Raw genomic sequence first — 17821 nt, 5'->3', positions numbered from 1 at the left:
TTGGCTGGAGCAGCAGTTGTGGCCTTACAGATGGGATCTCTGGATCGAATGGGTTCGGTTGTTTCAGTGAACGGGCCGAATCCTAGTCTGTTCTCTGCTCGCACCCTGAACAGGTAGTCCTGACCCTCCAACAGACCTGGAACCACAAATGCCTGGCTAGCACAGGCTGCATTCACCTGAAAAACACAAGAAATATGTTTTAATATTACCAGAAATTTTCTAGCTTCAAGTGCAGAGTCAAGCTATTTCAAATGTTCCCTATAGTCCACTGGTGACTACAATTACAGCTAAATCCAATTTAAAAAACAGATCTAAAAGTGAAACTGAACACAGATAATTAAATAGTGTTCACCTTGGTCCAGGCCTTGTCAATGACAGACTTCTTCTCAATGAAGTAGCTCTTGATTCTTTCTCCTCCATCAGTATCAGGGAGTTTCCAGATCAGCCTCATTGTTGAACGAGTAATATCAGTGACCTTCAAGTCCTTTGGAGGTCCAGGAACATCTGCAGTGAAAAACAAAGGTTATACATCAATAATACCAACATACAATCACCAACAAACTCTGAGACGTGTTTGGCGGTTTCACTGACCAAGAACAATGACTCTGACATTGACGTGTTTCTGCCCCGACTTGTTCTTAGCGGTGATAGTGTAACGTCCAGAATGGCTCCTTAGGCTGACGGGGATGTTCACCACAGATGTGGTGTCCGTGGACTCAACCTGGACACAAAAAGCCTGAGCATGTAGGACTTCTGAGGAAAACATAGTTCTGTGTTTAAATGGAAAATGTGATGATGGGTGGGGTTGTTGCAGCTAAAGTCTTACCGTAGAGTCCACCGGCAGTGTATGCAGTTTGTTCTTCTTCTCCATCTTAGCTTTGCCTTCAAAGTCCCAGGTAACCTTGGGAACAGGGCGGCCTTTGATGGTGGCGGGTATCCTGATTGGATCTCCAGCGCGAATATTTACCAGTTCTTCAGCCAGTACATCGATCGTGATGAAAGGTGGTACTGTTCAGACAAGAGATAAGTGAAGGATCAAGATAAAGACACCAGTATCCATTAACAACACTGAAGAGTCAAACATACGTTGAACATCCTCAATCAGAACTTCGCTGGTGCGGGGGCTGGGCTCAGACTCTCCAATGTCATTGACAGCGATGATCCTGAACCGGTAGCGTTTCAGCTCGCGGAGACTGGGCACGACAAACTCTGTGGTGGGGTGCAGGCTGTCAATATCGTTCAGTTTGTGCCACTCTGACGAGCCCTCATCCTGAATCTGAACAATGTAACCCTTGATGGGGCTTCCTCCGTCGCTCTCAGGTGGTTTCCAGGTCAGTGTGACGTTGTACTTGGTCTTATCAGCAACTACAGGAGCAGCAGGCATGCTGGGAGGAGCTGAAGAGCAAGCAGCGGTTCACATTTTAGCAAACTTATAATAATCATATCTCTAAAATATGCCTTCTGTGGTGATTTACTCACTGATGGGATCAACAGCAAAGGCAGAGTCAGAAGGTCCACTGAAAGGTCCGGTTCCAGCTGAATTAAAAGCTGCAACCCTGAACTCGTACTCTGTTCCTTCAAAGAGACGAGTCACCTGAGCAACACAGAGAAGAAGGGGATTAAATATGTCAGTTTGGAGTTCTGTTCATTTTAAATAAAGCTACATGGATTAAAACAGAACACTTCTGCTATCTTCTTATCGAGCATTAAGATCTGCAATGGGATTATTTTAAAAAGTTTCAAAAGTTAGAAATAGATCTTTTAAAGATTTGTTGTACTTAAGAATGAAAGAAGTCCATAAGTTTTCTTTCGAGGGACGTGTCAGGAGAGCTAAGGCAGTACTTTGTTTCTGTTCTAGCAGCTTACCTGATACTCCCAGCCTTTCATGCCCCTTTTAGTTACTGGCATCTTATTGACTTTAGCCCAGTAATCTGTGCCTTTCTCCCGTTTCTCCAGCCAGTAGCCGTTAATCTTTGATCCTCCGGTCTCTCTGGGAGGCTCCCAGGTTAGTGTCATGGAGGTCTTGGAGTATTCTGCAATAGTCGGTTTCTCTGGTGGGCCAGGAAGGCCGAAGGGGTCAATGATGAGAACCTCTTCTGTTGAACAAGGATCGGATATACCGTAACGGTTCTGTGCTTTGACTCGGAACAGGTAGGTCTTATTGGTCTCCAGGTTCCACACCTGTAAGAGAGACAGAGTTATTTCTAGAATCATACAGACCTGATGCTCCTTGGTTTGGTTGATGGTGCAAGAACATACCCCGAATTTCCTGTCAATAACACTGCTGTTGACTTCTTCCCACTGTGGCTCAGGTGGAGCCTTCTCTCCCTCCTCCAGCTCAGGCTGCTCTTTCATCACTTCCTTTTTCTCAACAATGTAGCTGGTCACTTCACTGCCACCATTATCAGTGGGCGGGTCCCAGTTCAGGTAGCAAGACTCTGCCCTGATGTTGGACACAGTCAGATTTCTGGCTGGAGTTGGTCGGTCTTAAAAGAGGACAAGAGTTCAGTCAAGATACAAACAGTCCATATTAAAATAAATCTTGTAGCATGTTGGTGGTGGTTCACTCACCCAGCACCATGACAGTGATAGTGTGTTTGGCAGTGCCCATGTTGTTGGAAGCTAACACCATGTAGCTGCCCCGGTCCCTCCTATTGGTAGCTGGGATAGACAGCTTGGTTTTGGCATTCATCCTGCCGGTAACCTCTGTCTCAATTAGAAGGGCCTCAGTGGATTTGGCAATCACCACATCATCCTTGGACCACTCAATCTTTGGGACGGGGAGTCCGATGATGTCAGCAGGAATCTCAATAGGCTCACCCTTCTTCACTATGATACAGTCTGCCTTAAAGTGCTTCAGCATGTGGACCTCAGGAGACACTGAGGAAAAAGAAAGGCCAAAACCAGTAAAAAATCAGCACACAATGAACACATATTAAAGTCCACGTGACTGAATTATCTGAAGTAACATTAGCCTTGATGCACCGGACGTTTGAAGAGTATTTGGCCTCACCTTCATCATCTTGGATAACCACAGTCATTGGGATGGATGGCTCACTCTCTCCAATCAGATTGGCGCATTTGATTCTGAATTCATACATCCAGGCCTCTTCCAGGCCGTTCACAGTCATAGTCATGTCAGGGCAGATCTCTGTGTTGCAGGGCTCAAAGGCCTGCTGGTCCTGTCTCTTCTTCTCAACAAAGTACCCAATAACAGGACTGCCACCATCGTTACGAGGAGGCTTCCAGGATAGTGTGATGGAGTCCTTGGTGCGTTCTGTATAGTGGAACTTCTCAGGGTATGATGGTGGACCTGTAAAATCACCAAACAATTAGTTTCAGGTGGTTTTATGCTCAGTTCTTGGTCTCCTGACAATAAGATTCAGCACTCACCCTGTGGGTCTATAGCCTTGATCGGTGGCAGTTCCACAGGTACACCCAGACCATACTTGTTCTTGGCGGTGACTCTGAAGATGTACTCCTGTCCCTCCATGATACCCACACACTCACACTTAGATGAGATAGTTTCAACAGGCTGTCTCCATGTGTGCCCCTTGATATCTCTGCGTTCCACAAGGAAGCCCGTCAGATCACTGCCCCCGTCATCTACAGGGTCGTCCCAGTTCAGGAAGATCATTTTACGGGTAACAACAACTGGCTTCAGATCCGTGACAGGTCCAGGGACATCTGAAACATAAAGAAGTGTTAGTGTATTAAACATCAGAAGGTGGTCTGTGAGTTTACCTGGACTTTCACGCACCCATCACTTCCACTCTGGTCCAGGCAGACTTGGTGCCGCTGGGGTTGAAAGCGGAGATCTGATATTTTCCACAGTCATTCCTCTGGACATTATTGATGGACAGAATGCTGTTGTTGCCCTCACTGAGGATCTCCACACGGTCTTTGTCAGGTTTACCATCATCCTTGGTCCAAGTGATGGCTGGGTAAGGTTTACCTGTGACTGTAGCAGGTACAAGGAGTGTTTCTCCAGCTCTGATGATGACACCATTCTTCACAGACAGGTCCAGCTCTATCACTGGCTTTTCTGTGGAGTGAAACCAGAGACCATTGGAAAAACAACAAACAACTAAATTTAAAAATGCTATTTAAATGATCTAAAACAAAAAGACCCTTTACTCAACGTAAAAAGCAGTTATGTTTCTCAGCTGACCTGCTGGATTTCGGACAAACACAGCCTCTGTGAATCCAGGTGTTCCTTCTCCTGCAGCATTGCAAGCGATGACTCTGACTGCGTACTTGGCTCCCTCACGGACTCCATACACGGTGAAGGCACGGTTCTTCCAGGGGCGTTCAGTAGATCTGGACCAGTCCTTGCTACCAGCCATTGCCTGAAGAACCAAAAACCCAACAATCTACAATGAATTTAATGCAGTTTAAAGATTAAAGTTAACCATATCTTTGCAGCTACAACAGATACCTGAAACCAGATTAATATAAAGCAAACAAGCTATCAGAAGTCACTTGATGCTCTGACCTTGTCCACGTGGTATCCCAGGATCTCCCCTCCACCATTATCAGCGGGTGGGTCCCATTCCACTTCAATCGAGTGGTCAGTGGTTGTTGCAACCCGAGCAATGGGAGGTCCAGGAGGCACTGAGAGGTCAAAAATAAACAGATTCACATGGTGACTGTGTCTCCAGAAGATCACTTGAATGACAAAGTATTAATGGGCTGTGACATGATGAATCCAGTATTTAGTAGGGTTTACACACAGATGCGAGCCTGGGCCATTTTGGGTTCAGAGGGAAGACTGAACTTTCCGGGTCCAGCCTGGTTTTCAGCTGCCACCCTGAAGATGTAAGACAGTCCCTCCAGCAGCCCTTCAACATTCAGCTCAGTACTTGGGGCAATGTTCCTGAAGGTTGGGACAAATTGAAACAATAATGCCATCCACACACACAACTGACTGTACACAGGCTGCCATACAAATGAAAAGATATAAAGAGTTCTCGTTCTGGTGTTTTCTGACCTGTTGGCACGCGCCCAGTGGGAGCTGTTGATCTCCCGGCGCTCCACCCAGTATCCCAGGATGGGGCTGCCGTTGTCATTGGGTTCATTCCAAGTGACCAGCATGCTGTTGGATGTGACGTCATCAACCTGTGGCTTATCGGGAGCCTCGGGAGGTTCTGAGGACAATGAGAAGGAAGATCAAACACTTGTTTTTTTTTTACACAGACACTTTTAACCACAGGAAAATGTCACTTCTTAATACATCAGTATGTACACACCAAAAGAGTTCTTGGCAATGAGAGGCTTGGAGACACAGGGTGGACCAGGGCCAAACTTGTTCTCTGCCATGACCTTGAAGATGTACTCCTTCTTCTCGATGAGTTTAGGCACCAGGTAGCGGCACCCTATCAGGGTGGAGGTAACCGAGCTCCAGCCGAACTCCAGCTTTGAGTTGTCCTTCTTCTCCAGGGTGTAGTTGATGACCTCACTGCCACCGTCATCCAGAGGAGGATCCCACTTACAGATAACAGAGTTCTTCCTGACCTCCTCAAACTTAAAGTTGACAGGAGGACCAGGAGTATCTGCAGACAGGATTGATCTGAACTTTAGCTTCTGATAAAGTATGCATCTCTACAGAAAGCTTACAGTTTATCGACTGAACTACGACTCCAGGTTCTGAATCGTCTCAGTCTGTGCACTTGGCTAAAAGAACAGATCAGAATGTAAACTTACCGAGTACGTTGACCTCGCATGTTGCAGAGGCAACACCGTGGTCGTTCTCCACCTTCACCATGTAGACGCCGTGATCACGGCGGACGGAGTCCACAATGAGGATGGAGGACACACCCCTTCGACTGTTGTTGATGGTCAGACGTTCATTGATGGTTGGATAGTCGGGCTCCTCCACCTCTTCAGCTTCCTCCTCTGGCTTCTTCTCCTCCTCTTTTTTCTCCTCTCCTTCTTTCTTCTCCTCTCCCTCCTTCACCTCTCCCTCCTTCTTCTCCTCTGCTTCTCCCTCAGCCTTCTTCTCCTCCTTTTCTTCCTCTTTCTTCTGCTCTTCCTTCTTCTCTGCCTTCTTCTTCAGGGGTTTTTCAGGCCTCTTGCGGAGTGGTTCAGGTTGGATCTCCCGGTTGTTCCAGTACCAGGTGATCTGAGGGTATGGCGAGCCGGAGATGTTGGCGTCCAGGCAGATCTCACAGCCTCGCTTCACACTGAGACCAGACTGCAGACTGCCGCTCAGGAATACCTTTGGAGGATCTGAAAAAGATGGAGGAAGTCAAATGAACAGAACAGAGGAACAATGTTTCTGATCAATGTAAATACTTGTTGATATTTATCCTCACCAATAGTGTCTGAGGCTTTAACAAAAGGCGTGTTCCGTGACGGCTCACTGATGCCGGCAGCGTTCTCGGCTTTGACTCGGAACGTGTAGTTCTTCCCTTCAGTCAGTCCTCTGACGGTGTAGGACAGGACAGGAACCAGGAAATCGTTGCACCTCTCCCACTTGTCTTCGCCCTTCTGCTGCTTCTCCAGAATGTAGCCCATGATCTTGGCACCGCCATCGTACATCGGAGGCTTCCATGTCAGGGTGATGGTGCTGGATGAAGGGTTGTGGGTCTCCACATCCACTGGAGGGTCGGGAGAATCTGGGAAAAAAGGACAAGAATTTGGTTTTCAGCCTGGAACAAGTCAGGTTTTATGACATGTACAGTTCTCAGTTGTTCAGGTCATAATGGGTTAGGGTTCTCATGGTTCACAGATTAAATAAAACTCAGTTGTGAACATCAAAAGGCTGATTTTATGAATTACTAAAGAGAATTATTTTCATACGTTTTTGGTCCTCAGCAATGACTGGGTTGCGCAGCTCAATGAACTCTCCTCCTCCAATTTTGTTGACAGCTTGGACTCTGAAGTAGTACTCTCCATTGGGGATGAGGTCCTTCACGGTCCAGCACATTTTGTTCTCTCCAGACATCATGTTGACATATGTCCTCCTGCCAGCCTCACGGCGCTGAACACCAACAAACCGCAGAAACCTCAGAGTTAAAAACTGTCAGAGTCTGAAACTGAAAGTAAAATCCTGCTGTAATCTCAGACCTGCAGGATGTAGTGAAGGATCGGGCTGCCGCCGTCATAGTCTGGAGGATCCCAGGACACTTTACAGGAGCTCTTTGTGATCTCAGAAGCCACAATCTCCTTGCAGGGACCAGGAAGCCCTGAAGACAAAGGCGTGTTAAGGACTAGTCCACGTGTAAAAGACAGTGTCTGATTACAGAAGGTTGGTTACCGATGACTTTAACATTGATGGTGGCACTGGCACTTCCCAGCGTGTTCTCCAGGGTCACTTTATAAACTCCAGCATCAGGATGAACACTGCTGTCAATCTCCAGGTGACAGGAAGTGTACTCCTTCCTGTTGGGCAGAAACAATCCCATCAAACCCACACTGCTGCCAGAGAAGTCAACTGGACCCCAAAAAGACACAAGCCAGTTTCAGATCATAGATGATATTGGTCTTTAAACTAATTTTAGGATTTTGGAAAGGAATCAAATTTTCCCAGTTTTTAACCGGCTCTATTCCTTTATTTTATCTGTTTTTCTTCTGGGAACAACAAGTAGGGTCATGAAAATGGTAAGAAAGATTAGCTAGAGTTGTTTGAAAATAAATTCTTAAAAATTTGTGCCAAAACATAGCTGGAAAATTAGGTATTGATGTCATAACTTTCAGCTCAGCTAAATGTTCACTTTTTTTTGCTTTAAACTACACATCATTTAAAAAAAACACCTGTCTTCTTTTTTTAGAACTTACCTTTAGAGGATTAACCCACTCTATCCCTATCATTTCTGAACCTCTCCAGGATCTCTTCCACCTGCTCCCTTTTCTCACTAAAGATCACAATGTTGTCTGCAAATTACATCATATGATGTGTAATCCTTACTGCCTACATGTGTTTGGTTATGGTTGGATTGATTCAGTTTGTGCACCGTTGGTCGGTTGTCGATAGATTGTGTAAATCTCTCTGACCTGAAGCCAATACGTTCATCGGCCTTCAGCTCCTTGCCATCCTTATGCCAGGTGATTCTGGGTGAGGGCACAGCTCTGAAGGGGACAGGAATGTGAAGCTTCTCTGTTTCCACAACAACCAAGTCCAGAGTCTGGAAGTCCATCGTGGGGTTACCTGGAGCCACACAACAGAAGAAATTACATGTGCACTTTTTATTTCTGCAGAAGCAACCAGACTCTTTGTGCTCTTACAGTCTGAGTCCTTGGCAAAGACGTTTTCGGAGATATCGGAGGGCTCGCTCTCTCCAACAGCATTGATGGCCCTCACTCTCAGGATGTACTCCTTCTCAGGGACCACACCCTCCTCCACGCGGTACTTCAGCTCCTTCACTGGACGGGAGTTGACCCTCATCCACTTCTCTGTTCCAGCCTCACACATCTCGATGTGGTATCCACGGATGGGAGAGCCGCCATCCTGTTGTGGAGGCTTCCAGGCGATGGACAGGAAGTCTCGGCTGGCTCCAGTCACATGAAGCTCAATGGGTGGAGACGGGATGCCTGGAGGGGACAGGACGGACGTGTTTAGACTCAGTTCTGTGTTCAAAATGATTCACAAGTCATCACCAGGCTAACCTGTTGGATCTTCGATGGTCAGGATCTCAGTAGGTTCGCACGGATGTCCAACACCAGCCTCGTTCTCAGCGCGGACCTGGAACTGAACCTCTGTTCCCTCGATGACGTCTGTTACTCTGTACTTACAGTCCGGGCCTGAAGTCTTGGCACATTTCACCCAGCGTGTTCCAAGTTTCTCTTTCTTTTCAATGGAGTACCTGGAAGGCGGCAGCAACAGAAGATGAACATGCCAAAGAAATAACTTTTCATAACAGGGAAGGTATTATTCTGTATTTGTAATTTTAAAAATTTACAGAATGATAGATCAAATGTGTGGGGGAGGGTAATAAAACCAGCACCTGAGTATGGGTCTGCCACCATCGTTTTTAGGCGCCTCCCACTCTAGGTCCACGTATTTTTTGGTCACAGTGTTGACAGTGAGTGCATATGGTGGCCCAGGAGTTGCTGCAATAAAACATATGATTATTATTATTGACACCATCAGATACCATCTCATTCATGCACATTTCTCCAACTTACTGAAAGTATCTTTGGCCAACACAGAGTCCTCCAGCTCACAGAACGGTCCAACGCCAACAGCGTTCTCTGCAGCAACACGGAACACGTAGAGCGACCCATCGTTCAGGGGCGTCACGGTGGTCTTCAGCTCCTTGACTGTGGTATCCACAGCCTGCCAGCCTTTACGCCTGACGTCACGCTTCTCCACCACATAGTTGGTGACTTTGGATCCTCCGTCCCGCTCCGGGGCCGTCCACTTCAGCTCGGCGCTGTTCCTGCTGATGCTCACAACCTCCAACCAGCGAGGAGCCGAGGGAGGGTCTGAGGAGGTTCAGATAGAAATCTCTTCAGGTCATTTACTCAAAACTTTACAATTCTTTTATAATGCTTTCACAAAGCTGAAAAAGGACTTTTATTCATTTGTTCCTAAGAACTATTAATTCTTACTCAGTCTCTCTTTGCAAAGCACCGGGTCGCTGGGCTCGCTGGGTTCGCTCTCTCCAGCCACGTTAACAGCTCGCACTCTGAAGGAATACTCCTGCTTCTCCATCAGGCCCTTCAGGAAAAACTCCAAGAAATTGATGTTCTCTGCCACTCGAATCCAGTCTGTGGTTCCGCTCTTCAACATCTCAATGATGTAGCTGTCGATCTTGGCTCCACCGTCATGCTCAGGTTTGGTCCACATCAGGAAGCAGGAAGTCTTAGCTACATCCTTCACTGTGGGTTTACCAGGAGGCCATGGAGGATCTGGAGGAAGCGTGACCGTGACACTGTTAACATTTGGAAATAATCCTCAAACTCAATAAGGTGAAATCATAAAAACTTTGTACCAATTGGATCCTTAACAAGGATTGGATCTGTTTCTTTGCTGGGTTTTCCAGTTCCAGCTAAATTCTCAGCCAGGACTCTGAACTTGTACTTCTTTCTGGTAGGAAGACCTTTGACTCTGCAGAGAAAAAAAATGATAATGTCACCACAAAAACAAACAAAAATAAACCTTTAGAGGTAGATTTCGTTCAGACGATTGGCCTCAACCTGTAGTTGGTGTCTTTGATGGGCAGCTTGTTGCAGCGGAGCCACCTGTCGTGGTCCGGTTCGTATCTCTCCACCCAGTATCCTGTGATCGGACTTCCTCCATCCTCCTCTGGCTCGTACCAGGTCAGAGTCAGAGAGTCCTTGGCAATGTCTGAAGGCTCCAGCTTGTAGGGAGCTCCAGGAGTGTCTGAGGACAGTACGAGAAGCAGCAGATCAGACCCAGTAAAGATTTATCATTTGATTACACAGAGTTTAAAATCTGACCTACCGAAGGGGTATCTGGCAATGATGGATGGGTGTTCAGCCGGGGGACCGACACCAAACTGGTTCTCAGCAAACACTCTGAAGATGTACTCTTTGAACTTGACCAGACCCACAGCTTTGTATGTGGTCTGTTTGATGGTGGAGGACAGCCGGTGCCAGATCTCACTGTCGACGGCCCGGCGTTCCACGATGTAGTTTGTGACCCTAGAGCCGCCATCATCACGGGGGGGATTCCAGGCCAGGAAACAGGTTTCATTGGTGATATCAGAAATGTCAAAGGCAGCAGGAGGACCAGGCTTATCTGTTTTTCAGTGAAACAAATAAGCAAATAAATTTATTATAAGTTAGACTACAGAAAGTCTTTACGTTTTCTCTGCTGACCAACTGTCTTACCGAGGATGTTGACGTCCACAGTGGCGGTGGCACGGCCGCTGCTGTTGGTAGCCTCGATGATGTAGGTGGAGCTGTCGTCTCTCTTGGTCTTGGCAACAGTAACAGTGGAGTGTCCTGGTTTGGTGTCAATGGACACCCTGTCGTCTGTTTTGAGGACCAGGTCGGCTTTGGTCCACTTTACTTTGGGTTCAGGTTTACCGGTCACCTCAGCAGGGAGTTCGATCTTGCTGCCAGCTTTGGCAGTCAGACCAGCCAGCAGCTTGGCATCCAGATGGATCTGTGGAGCCTCTGTGGAGGAAAGGAAAACAAAAATACAGTCCGAAACTAGTACTTTAGAAGACATTCTAAAAATAAGGCATCTTAAAAATAACATTCTTAATTTTAGGAATTCCTTGAGCTGAGTCCTAATCGATGTAAGTGAGAGAAGATATAACAGGTTCTACCTTTGGGATCCACAGCTTGAATCTCATCAGTGGCCTTGCAGGGCCGGCTGGCTCCAAGTCGGTTCAGGGCTCGGACTCTGTATGCGTACCACTGGCCCTCGATCAGACCAGTCACCTGGCATTTCAGCTCAGGAACCATGTCTCCGCAGGGTTCCCATTTATCTGTTCCTCTCTGGCAGCGTTCCACGTTGTAGCCTCGGATGCCAGTGCCGCCATCATACTTGGGCGGCTCCCAGGTCAGGAAGATGCCACTGGCAGACTTGTCTCTCCACTTCAGGTTCTCTGGAGGGTCTGGGACAGCTAGGGAAGGAAACACATGGAGGTCAGTAAGTTCCTCTGAAGTCAAACTGAAGGGAGGTCCAGTTTTATCAGGGCAACAACCTCTGAATACAGAATATGTTCCTGACCTCAGTTTTTCTTCTGAGAGGATCATACCATTTTTTTAGGGGATTTACTTCTTACTGTACAGTAGTTTTGACAGTTTTTCTGACTCACTGGCTGGTGAGGAGACATTAACAGGCTCATCGATGTACGCTGGCTCTCCTGGGCCACATTTGTTGAGCGCAGTGACTCTGAACAGATACTCCTTCCCTTCAACCACGTCGGTGACGGTGAACTCCTGATCCTGGATCCCCGTGACAACCTGAGACAGTTTGACTTCATTACCAACCCACAGATTTGATACAGTTCAAACCAGGCTTTTAAACTTTAAATGCTGTTTGTTCTGCAGCTCCTGTGAAAAGTTCTTCAACAATGCAATAAAGTTTACTTTAGATCATCTATTTAAGTTTTGTAGAACTCATGAGAAGCACATGCTGAGAGTTTGTTCACATCCGGACTAAATTTGAAGATGTTGGCATCATACCTTGACCCAGGTCTTGCGGGACACGTCCCGTTTCTCCACCTGATATCCGGTCAGAGGACTTCCTCCGTCGTGCTCCGGAGCCTCCCAGCTCAGGTGGACGTGCTGTCGGGTCACCTCCAGGACCTTAAAGTCCTTCGGAGCACTAGGTGCCGCTGCAGACGCAAACAGTAACATGGATACCATCAAAGAAAGAGACTGCAGAACTTCGGTTCAGATGTGTTATTTTTTACTGGCGTACCGATGACATTGACTTCGATCTCTCCAGAGACGGTGGTAACATCGTTCTCCAGCTGCAGGGTATAAATGCCTTTGTCGGGTCGGACGCTCGGAGCGATGCTGAGCTCTGTGAATGTGGACTTGGTCATCAGGCAGACCCGCTCGTCTGCGGTGCTCAACTCCTTCTCTCCGAAGGTCCACTTGGCGACGGGGGTTGGGTATCCAGAGATGGGGACTCTGATAACAAGAGGCTGAGGGACGATCACCTCAAGGCCATCTTTGAAAGCGCTCAGGTCAAAGGTCGGACCAACTGGAGGAGGTGAAGACATAAGACATGAGACAGATTCAGCCTGTGCCTTCATGTTACTGTGAGCTATATCTCCAGCTCCTGCAGGTGACTCACCGTGTGGGTCGTCGGCCAGCAGAGGCCCGATGGTGTTGGACGGGTCCGAAATGCCAGCAGCATTTTCAGCAAATACTCTGTAGTTGTACTTGGTTCCATATTTCAGACCGGACACCTGCAGGAAAATAACAAACCGTCTGAAAACAAGTCATCGAAAAACGTAGGGTCTGAAAACAAGTTGTCTGGCAACGAGTCATTTGGAAACAACTTCTCTGAAAACGAGCCTTCTAGAACAACTAGTCTGGATCGAGCTGTCTGGAAACAAGTAGTCTAATACTGAGTCTTCTGAAAAGGAGTCGCCTGAAACAAGTCATGTGGACCTTGTAGAAGAGGTCGGGGCAGAGGCGGGCATTGCAGCGAAGCCACTTGTCGGTGCCGTCCTCGCAGCGTTCGATGATGTATCCAGTGATCATGCTGCCTCCGTTCTTCAGGGGAGTCTCCCAGCTGAGCTGCACCGAGCTCTTGTTCTGGTCCTGCCAGGTCAGGTTCAGAGGTGGACTGGGACGCTCTGTGAGGAGACAGAACCAAAATCACAAACATTAGAGAGGACAGAGGGACACAGGAAGCACTGCAGGCCACATGTTCAACTGTAACGTTGTTGTTAATATTTCAGTCAGAGTTTGTTTGATTTATCTTTTAGAAATAAAGTCAAATTAAAGCTGAAAACATTAAACAAAATACAGGAAAAAGGGAAAAAAACCAAAGTACTATGGTTTATTTTAAAGGTCGTCTCTAACTGACTCCAAGGGTTTGTGGATCTCTGTGCCGGTACGTACCAATGGGATCCATAATCTTGACGGGTTGTGAGGCGGCGCTGGGCTTGCCCTCGCCAGCTTTGTTCTCAGCTTTGACCCTGAAGATGTACTCCTTGTTCTCAATGACGTCGTTGATGATGGCGCTGAGCTCGTCGGCTTTGGTCACCTGGACAGGCGACCACTTCACGGACGTCCTGTCACGCAGCTCCACGATGTACGAGATGATGGGAGAGCCTCCGTCAGACTCAGGAGGCTCCCAGGAGACGGTGCAGCCGAACTTGGAGACATTTCCCACAATGACATTCAGAGGAGCTTCAGGAACATCTGCAGAACATGAGACAGTCAGTAGATGTTTATATTTAAAGGACAGTTCAGGACAATTCATCAGATTAGATCAGATTTAGCAAAGATAAGGCAGAGGAGTAATCATTGCAACGGGAATCCTACCAAACTTGTTCTTTGCTTGCACAGCTTTGTCGGTCTCAACAAGGGGTCCGCTGCCGACTCGGTTCCGTGCGCAGACTCTGAACAGGTAAAAGGAGTCCTTCTGTAGCCCGGTCACCGTGTACTCTGGGCTCTCAGCGTGGTCGGTGGCCAGAGTCCATGTCTTACGCTTCACGTCGCGTCTCTCCACAACATATCCGATAACTTTACTGCCTCCATCGTTTTCTGGTTCCTCCCACGCCAAACTGACCTCACCGTCAGCAGTGTCAATCACCTGCAGGTTCTTCACAGGTCCAGGAACATCTGAGAAGATAAAGTTCATTAGTCAGAGGATCTGAGCAGAGACTAAAAGTTCAGTCTTAAATGTTGGATCTCTACGTGGATCCAGGATCTGGTACTGGTGGATCCTAGACTTAGATCTAAAACTCAACATTTCTAAAGACTAAAACAAGTTCCAGAGTGTTTTTAACATCTCCAAAAGTTGTTGTTGTTGTTGCTGATTTGTTTTATTAGTTACAACCTAACCAAGTTTTTGCTGCAAGTCAAACAATAAATCAGATCCCTGGAGTTTAAGGTATATCAGGAATCATTTGCCATTCAGGTGTTTATTAAGTCAGGTTTCAGGTGAGATGATTTCTCTGATAAAAGGCTGTAGTTTGTTGTGTTACAGGTTAGCTGCCGCAGTACGACAGTTAACCAGTTTCCCTCCAACACGCCAACAGAAAACTCACCGATGACGCTCAGGTGGATGAACGCTTCTCCTTCTCCGTGTTTGTTCTTGATGGTGATCTTGTAGCGGCCTTCGTCTGACTTTTTGGGGTCCTTGAGCCGGTACTCTGTGCGGTCTGCGGAGGTGTGGATCTGGTCTTTGGACAGACTCTGGTTGTCGTAGAGCCAGTCGGCATCGGCCCGAGGGTAGGCGCTGTAGGGGACGGCCATGACGATGGGCTTCCCGGCGTCAGTGACGTAGCTCTGGTCGGTGGTTTTTATCTGAGGAACGGCTGGAGGAGGCCGAGAAGAGACGGTGTCAGACAAAAACACAAACAGGAGACAAAGTCCAGGATCAGGTCTCCCAGATTAGTTTGCCTTAAATGTGAATTTTATCCAAATAATCAAACGTTGGGTAAATAAAACCAGGACGTATTTCTGACGTCTGTTTTTTTTGTTTCCTTTGGTTAGTTAGATCGTTTGGAATGTGAATGCTTACCTGCCAGCTCCAGCTTGGCCTTGGCGTCTTTGTCCTTGGCGACGACCCGGTACTCTCCCTGGTCTCTGGGTCTGATCTCACACACCTGCAGCCGGTGAACTTTGCCCTCGCTAACCATCTGGAACTTGTCTCCCTGGACGATCGTCATGTTGTTCCTTAACCACTTCACCTCCACCCGGTCCTTGTTCAGCTCCACCTCGAACAACACATCAGAGCCAGGAGGTTCGAACACGTCCTGCGGCGGTCGGACGATCTCCACCGGCGTCTCTGCAGGACAGGAAGACAGCAGTGAGGATCTCAGAACAGGAAGTGGATCAGAACAGGAAGGAGGCTCCGATCTCCTCACCTTCAACAAAGAGCCTGGCTCGGGACCTCTTCTCGTCCACACCACAGGCGTATTCACACTCGTCATCAGGTCTGCACTCCTTGATACGCAAAGTGCAAAACTTTCCATCCTTCTCAAAAGTGTATCTGTGAAAAAACCCACAAGTTCAACTCAGACTGGAGCTCGGACATGTTTCTGGTGACTTTATATGAACTGAAGTCCTACCAAAAACTGCCAGGTTTAGTCTGATAAACTGAACTCTGTCAGGTTTAGTCTGATAAACTGAACTCTGTCAGGTTTAGTCTGATAAACTGAACTTTGCCAGGTTTAGTCTGATAAACTGAACCTTGACTTAATGAAACCCAAACAACGATGTATTTTAACCAACCTGGGTCCTTCTCTGATCTCCCGTCCATTCCTGTACCACTTCACATCAGCTTTCTCTTTGGTCAGCTTGCACGTGAACTCGGCGTCGTCGAACTCTGTGATGGTTTGATCCTTGAGGTTCATGCTGAAGTCAGTCGGCGCCTCGCTGATGATCAGCTCTGCGGTGGACTTGTTGTCTCCTGCCACGGCAGTGTACTCGCCCTCATCGGCCAGCGTACAGTCTTTGATGGTCAGTGTGTGTTTTTCTTTATCCACCCTGTAGACGAATCGTTTGCTGAGGGCAATCTCCTCGCCGGCCTTCATCCACTTCAGAGTGGCGTTGGGCCTGTTGACCTTACAAGAAAAGCTGATGGTCTTCTTCTCCTGGGTGTCGATGTCCTCCAGAGGAATCACGATCCTCAGACTCTCCTCTGAACAACAGAAAGTTGCAGACATGATGAGAACTGAGGCTGTCTGACTGCTGACAGTACTGTCTCTGTGAAACACTGGTTCATTCAACAGGAAACAGATACTTCAATAAATATACCTGTCAAAAAAATCTGTTAACAATAAACCTACATGTGCAAACTAATGTCCAAAAATCCTGCTTCACCCATGGATTCTTCTCTCCAGAGCATACCTCCACCTCATCAGGCTGTCTTCCAACTGCTCCCTACTCTCACTACAGATGTTGTCAAACATCAGAGTCCACAGAGACTCCTGCCTGACCTCAGCTGTCCATCAGTGTTGGTATGATTTATAATTAAATATCTAACCTTCCGTGTGTTGGCAGATGTGAAGCACCAACCTTTGACGGTGAGGCTGCAGGAGCTCTTAGCCTGTTCTCCTCTCTGATTGGTCAGGTTGATGCTGTAGTTGGCTTCGTCTCCTTTCTGGGCATCTTTGATCCTCAGGGAGAAGACATTGTCTCTCTGGACCATGGTGTACTTGCCGCTCTCAAACAGTGTCTCTTCATTCTTCAGCCACTTGGCCTTGGCTCCGTCAGTGTTCACCTCACAGTTCAGGACCACCTCCTGACCTTCTTTACCCTCGGTGTCCTTCAGAGGGGTGATGATCTTCAGTTTCTCTGCAGGAAGCAGCAGATGTTGATGAGGAAAAACACTCTCAGCCTTTCTAGATTTGATGACTGAGTGTGTGGGCGGAGCTTACCGTGAACGGTCAGGTCAGCGCTGGCTCTCGTCGCTCCAATCACCACCACGTACCCGCCCTCGTCTTTGAGCTCACAGTCCTTGATGACCAGAGTTCGCTTCTTGCCGTCGCTCACCATCTGGTACTTGTCTCCCGCCTCCAGCTCCTTGTTGTCTTTCATCCACTTCACCTCAAAGGTTTCCTTGGAGACGGAGCAGGTGAACTCCGCCTTCTGGCCCTCCACCACTTCCTGGTTCTGAGGCCTAGAGATGAACTCAGCAGCCATTTCTGCAGACAGATAAAAATGTATGAATGGAGGGTCTTAGAGTTACTGAGCTGGGCTTATTTGTGAATGTGCTTCAGGACTCTGAGATGAGGCAGAGAAAGCACCAGAGTCCAGTTTCTCAGTCCGTACCGTTGATCTGGAGGTTTCCGGAGGTTCTGACGGTGGGACTCAGCCTGCAGTTGTACTCTCCGGCGTCGCTCGTCTTCAGGTCCTGGATGAGGAGGATCCTCCTCTTGCCGTCGACGATCTGGTCGTAGCGTCCTCCCTCAGGCAGCTCCTCGTCGCCTCGGTACCAGATAACATCGGCGCTGGGTTTGGAGACCTCACAGATCAGCCTCACGCTGTCCGTCTCCGTCCCCTCCACGTTGGACAGGTTCTTGGTGAATCTGGCCTCCTCCTCTGCAGAGACGGGAACAGAAACATGAGTCAGATCTCACAGAGTCTGAACCGGAGATGTTTAGTCCTGCTTAGTTAATTCTTTAACTGGTCTTTGAACAAGAGGCTGATAAAAGCAATAACTAAACTGAGACACTTCTGTCTGAACACGGTTTTTAATTATTTTTAA

At 47.8% G+C, this 17821-nt stretch overlaps 1 protein-coding gene across 6 annotated transcripts in view; it reads right to left on the bottom strand.

The window, feature by feature from the left end:
• The window catches only part of ttn.2 (titin, tandem duplicate 2), a 184200-nt gene that overhangs the window by 71901 nt on the left and 94478 nt on the right, over positions 1–17821 (bottom strand). For all 6 annotated transcript variants that reach the window (XM_037975998.1, XM_037975999.1, XM_037976000.1 and 3 more), the window contains 47 exons: positions 17386–17655; positions 16992–17258; positions 16630–16908; positions 15844–16252; positions 15477–15601; positions 15131–15397; positions 14655–14924; positions 13927–14226; positions 13501–13803; positions 13045–13232; positions 12725–12839; positions 12344–12631; positions 12106–12257; positions 11736–11883; positions 11241–11540; positions 10798–11085; positions 10409–10705; positions 10141–10327; positions 9936–10051; positions 9553–9852; positions 9127–9426; positions 8946–9051; positions 8608–8804; positions 8227–8532; positions 7996–8149; positions 7259–7383; positions 7069–7187; positions 6802–6982; positions 6315–6617; positions 5704–6228; positions 5250–5552; positions 4991–5147; positions 4734–4876; positions 4496–4614; positions 4172–4349; positions 3761–4045; positions 3394–3687; positions 3014–3313; positions 2572–2880; positions 2260–2486; positions 1867–2181; positions 1480–1594; positions 1087–1395; positions 827–1008; positions 592–721; positions 353–504; positions 29–176 (listed from right to left, as the gene is read on the bottom strand). In XM_037975998.1, coding sequence (XP_037831926.1) covers positions 29–176; positions 353–504; positions 592–721; positions 827–1008; positions 1087–1395; positions 1480–1594; positions 1867–2181; positions 2260–2486; positions 2572–2880; positions 3014–3313; positions 3394–3687; positions 3761–4045; positions 4172–4349; positions 4496–4614; positions 4734–4876; positions 4991–5147; positions 5250–5552; positions 5704–6228; positions 6315–6617; positions 6802–6982; positions 7069–7187; positions 7259–7383; positions 7996–8149; positions 8227–8532; positions 8608–8804; positions 8946–9051; positions 9127–9426; positions 9553–9852; positions 9936–10051; positions 10141–10327; positions 10409–10705; positions 10798–11085; positions 11241–11540; positions 11736–11883; positions 12106–12257; positions 12344–12631; positions 12725–12839; positions 13045–13232; positions 13501–13803; positions 13927–14226; positions 14655–14924; positions 15131–15397; positions 15477–15601; positions 15844–16252; positions 16630–16908; positions 16992–17258; positions 17386–17655 — 10851 coding nt within the window. The remainder of the gene's footprint in view (positions 1–28; positions 177–352; positions 505–591; positions 722–826; positions 1009–1086; positions 1396–1479; positions 1595–1866; positions 2182–2259; positions 2487–2571; positions 2881–3013; positions 3314–3393; positions 3688–3760; positions 4046–4171; positions 4350–4495; positions 4615–4733; positions 4877–4990; positions 5148–5249; positions 5553–5703; positions 6229–6314; positions 6618–6801; positions 6983–7068; positions 7188–7258; positions 7384–7995; positions 8150–8226; positions 8533–8607; positions 8805–8945; positions 9052–9126; positions 9427–9552; positions 9853–9935; positions 10052–10140; positions 10328–10408; positions 10706–10797; positions 11086–11240; positions 11541–11735; positions 11884–12105; positions 12258–12343; positions 12632–12724; positions 12840–13044; positions 13233–13500; positions 13804–13926; positions 14227–14654; positions 14925–15130; positions 15398–15476; positions 15602–15843; positions 16253–16629; positions 16909–16991; positions 17259–17385; positions 17656–17821) is intronic.

Source organism: Kryptolebias marmoratus, linkage group LG6 (genome assembly GCF_001649575.2).
Source record: "Kryptolebias marmoratus isolate JLee-2015 linkage group LG6, ASM164957v2, whole genome shotgun sequence".
Classification (NCBI taxonomy): domain Eukaryota; kingdom Metazoa; phylum Chordata; class Actinopteri; order Cyprinodontiformes; family Rivulidae; genus Kryptolebias; species Kryptolebias marmoratus.
Note: the sequence above shows the minus strand (reverse complement) of the source record. Positions and strands in the feature narration are given on the sequence as shown.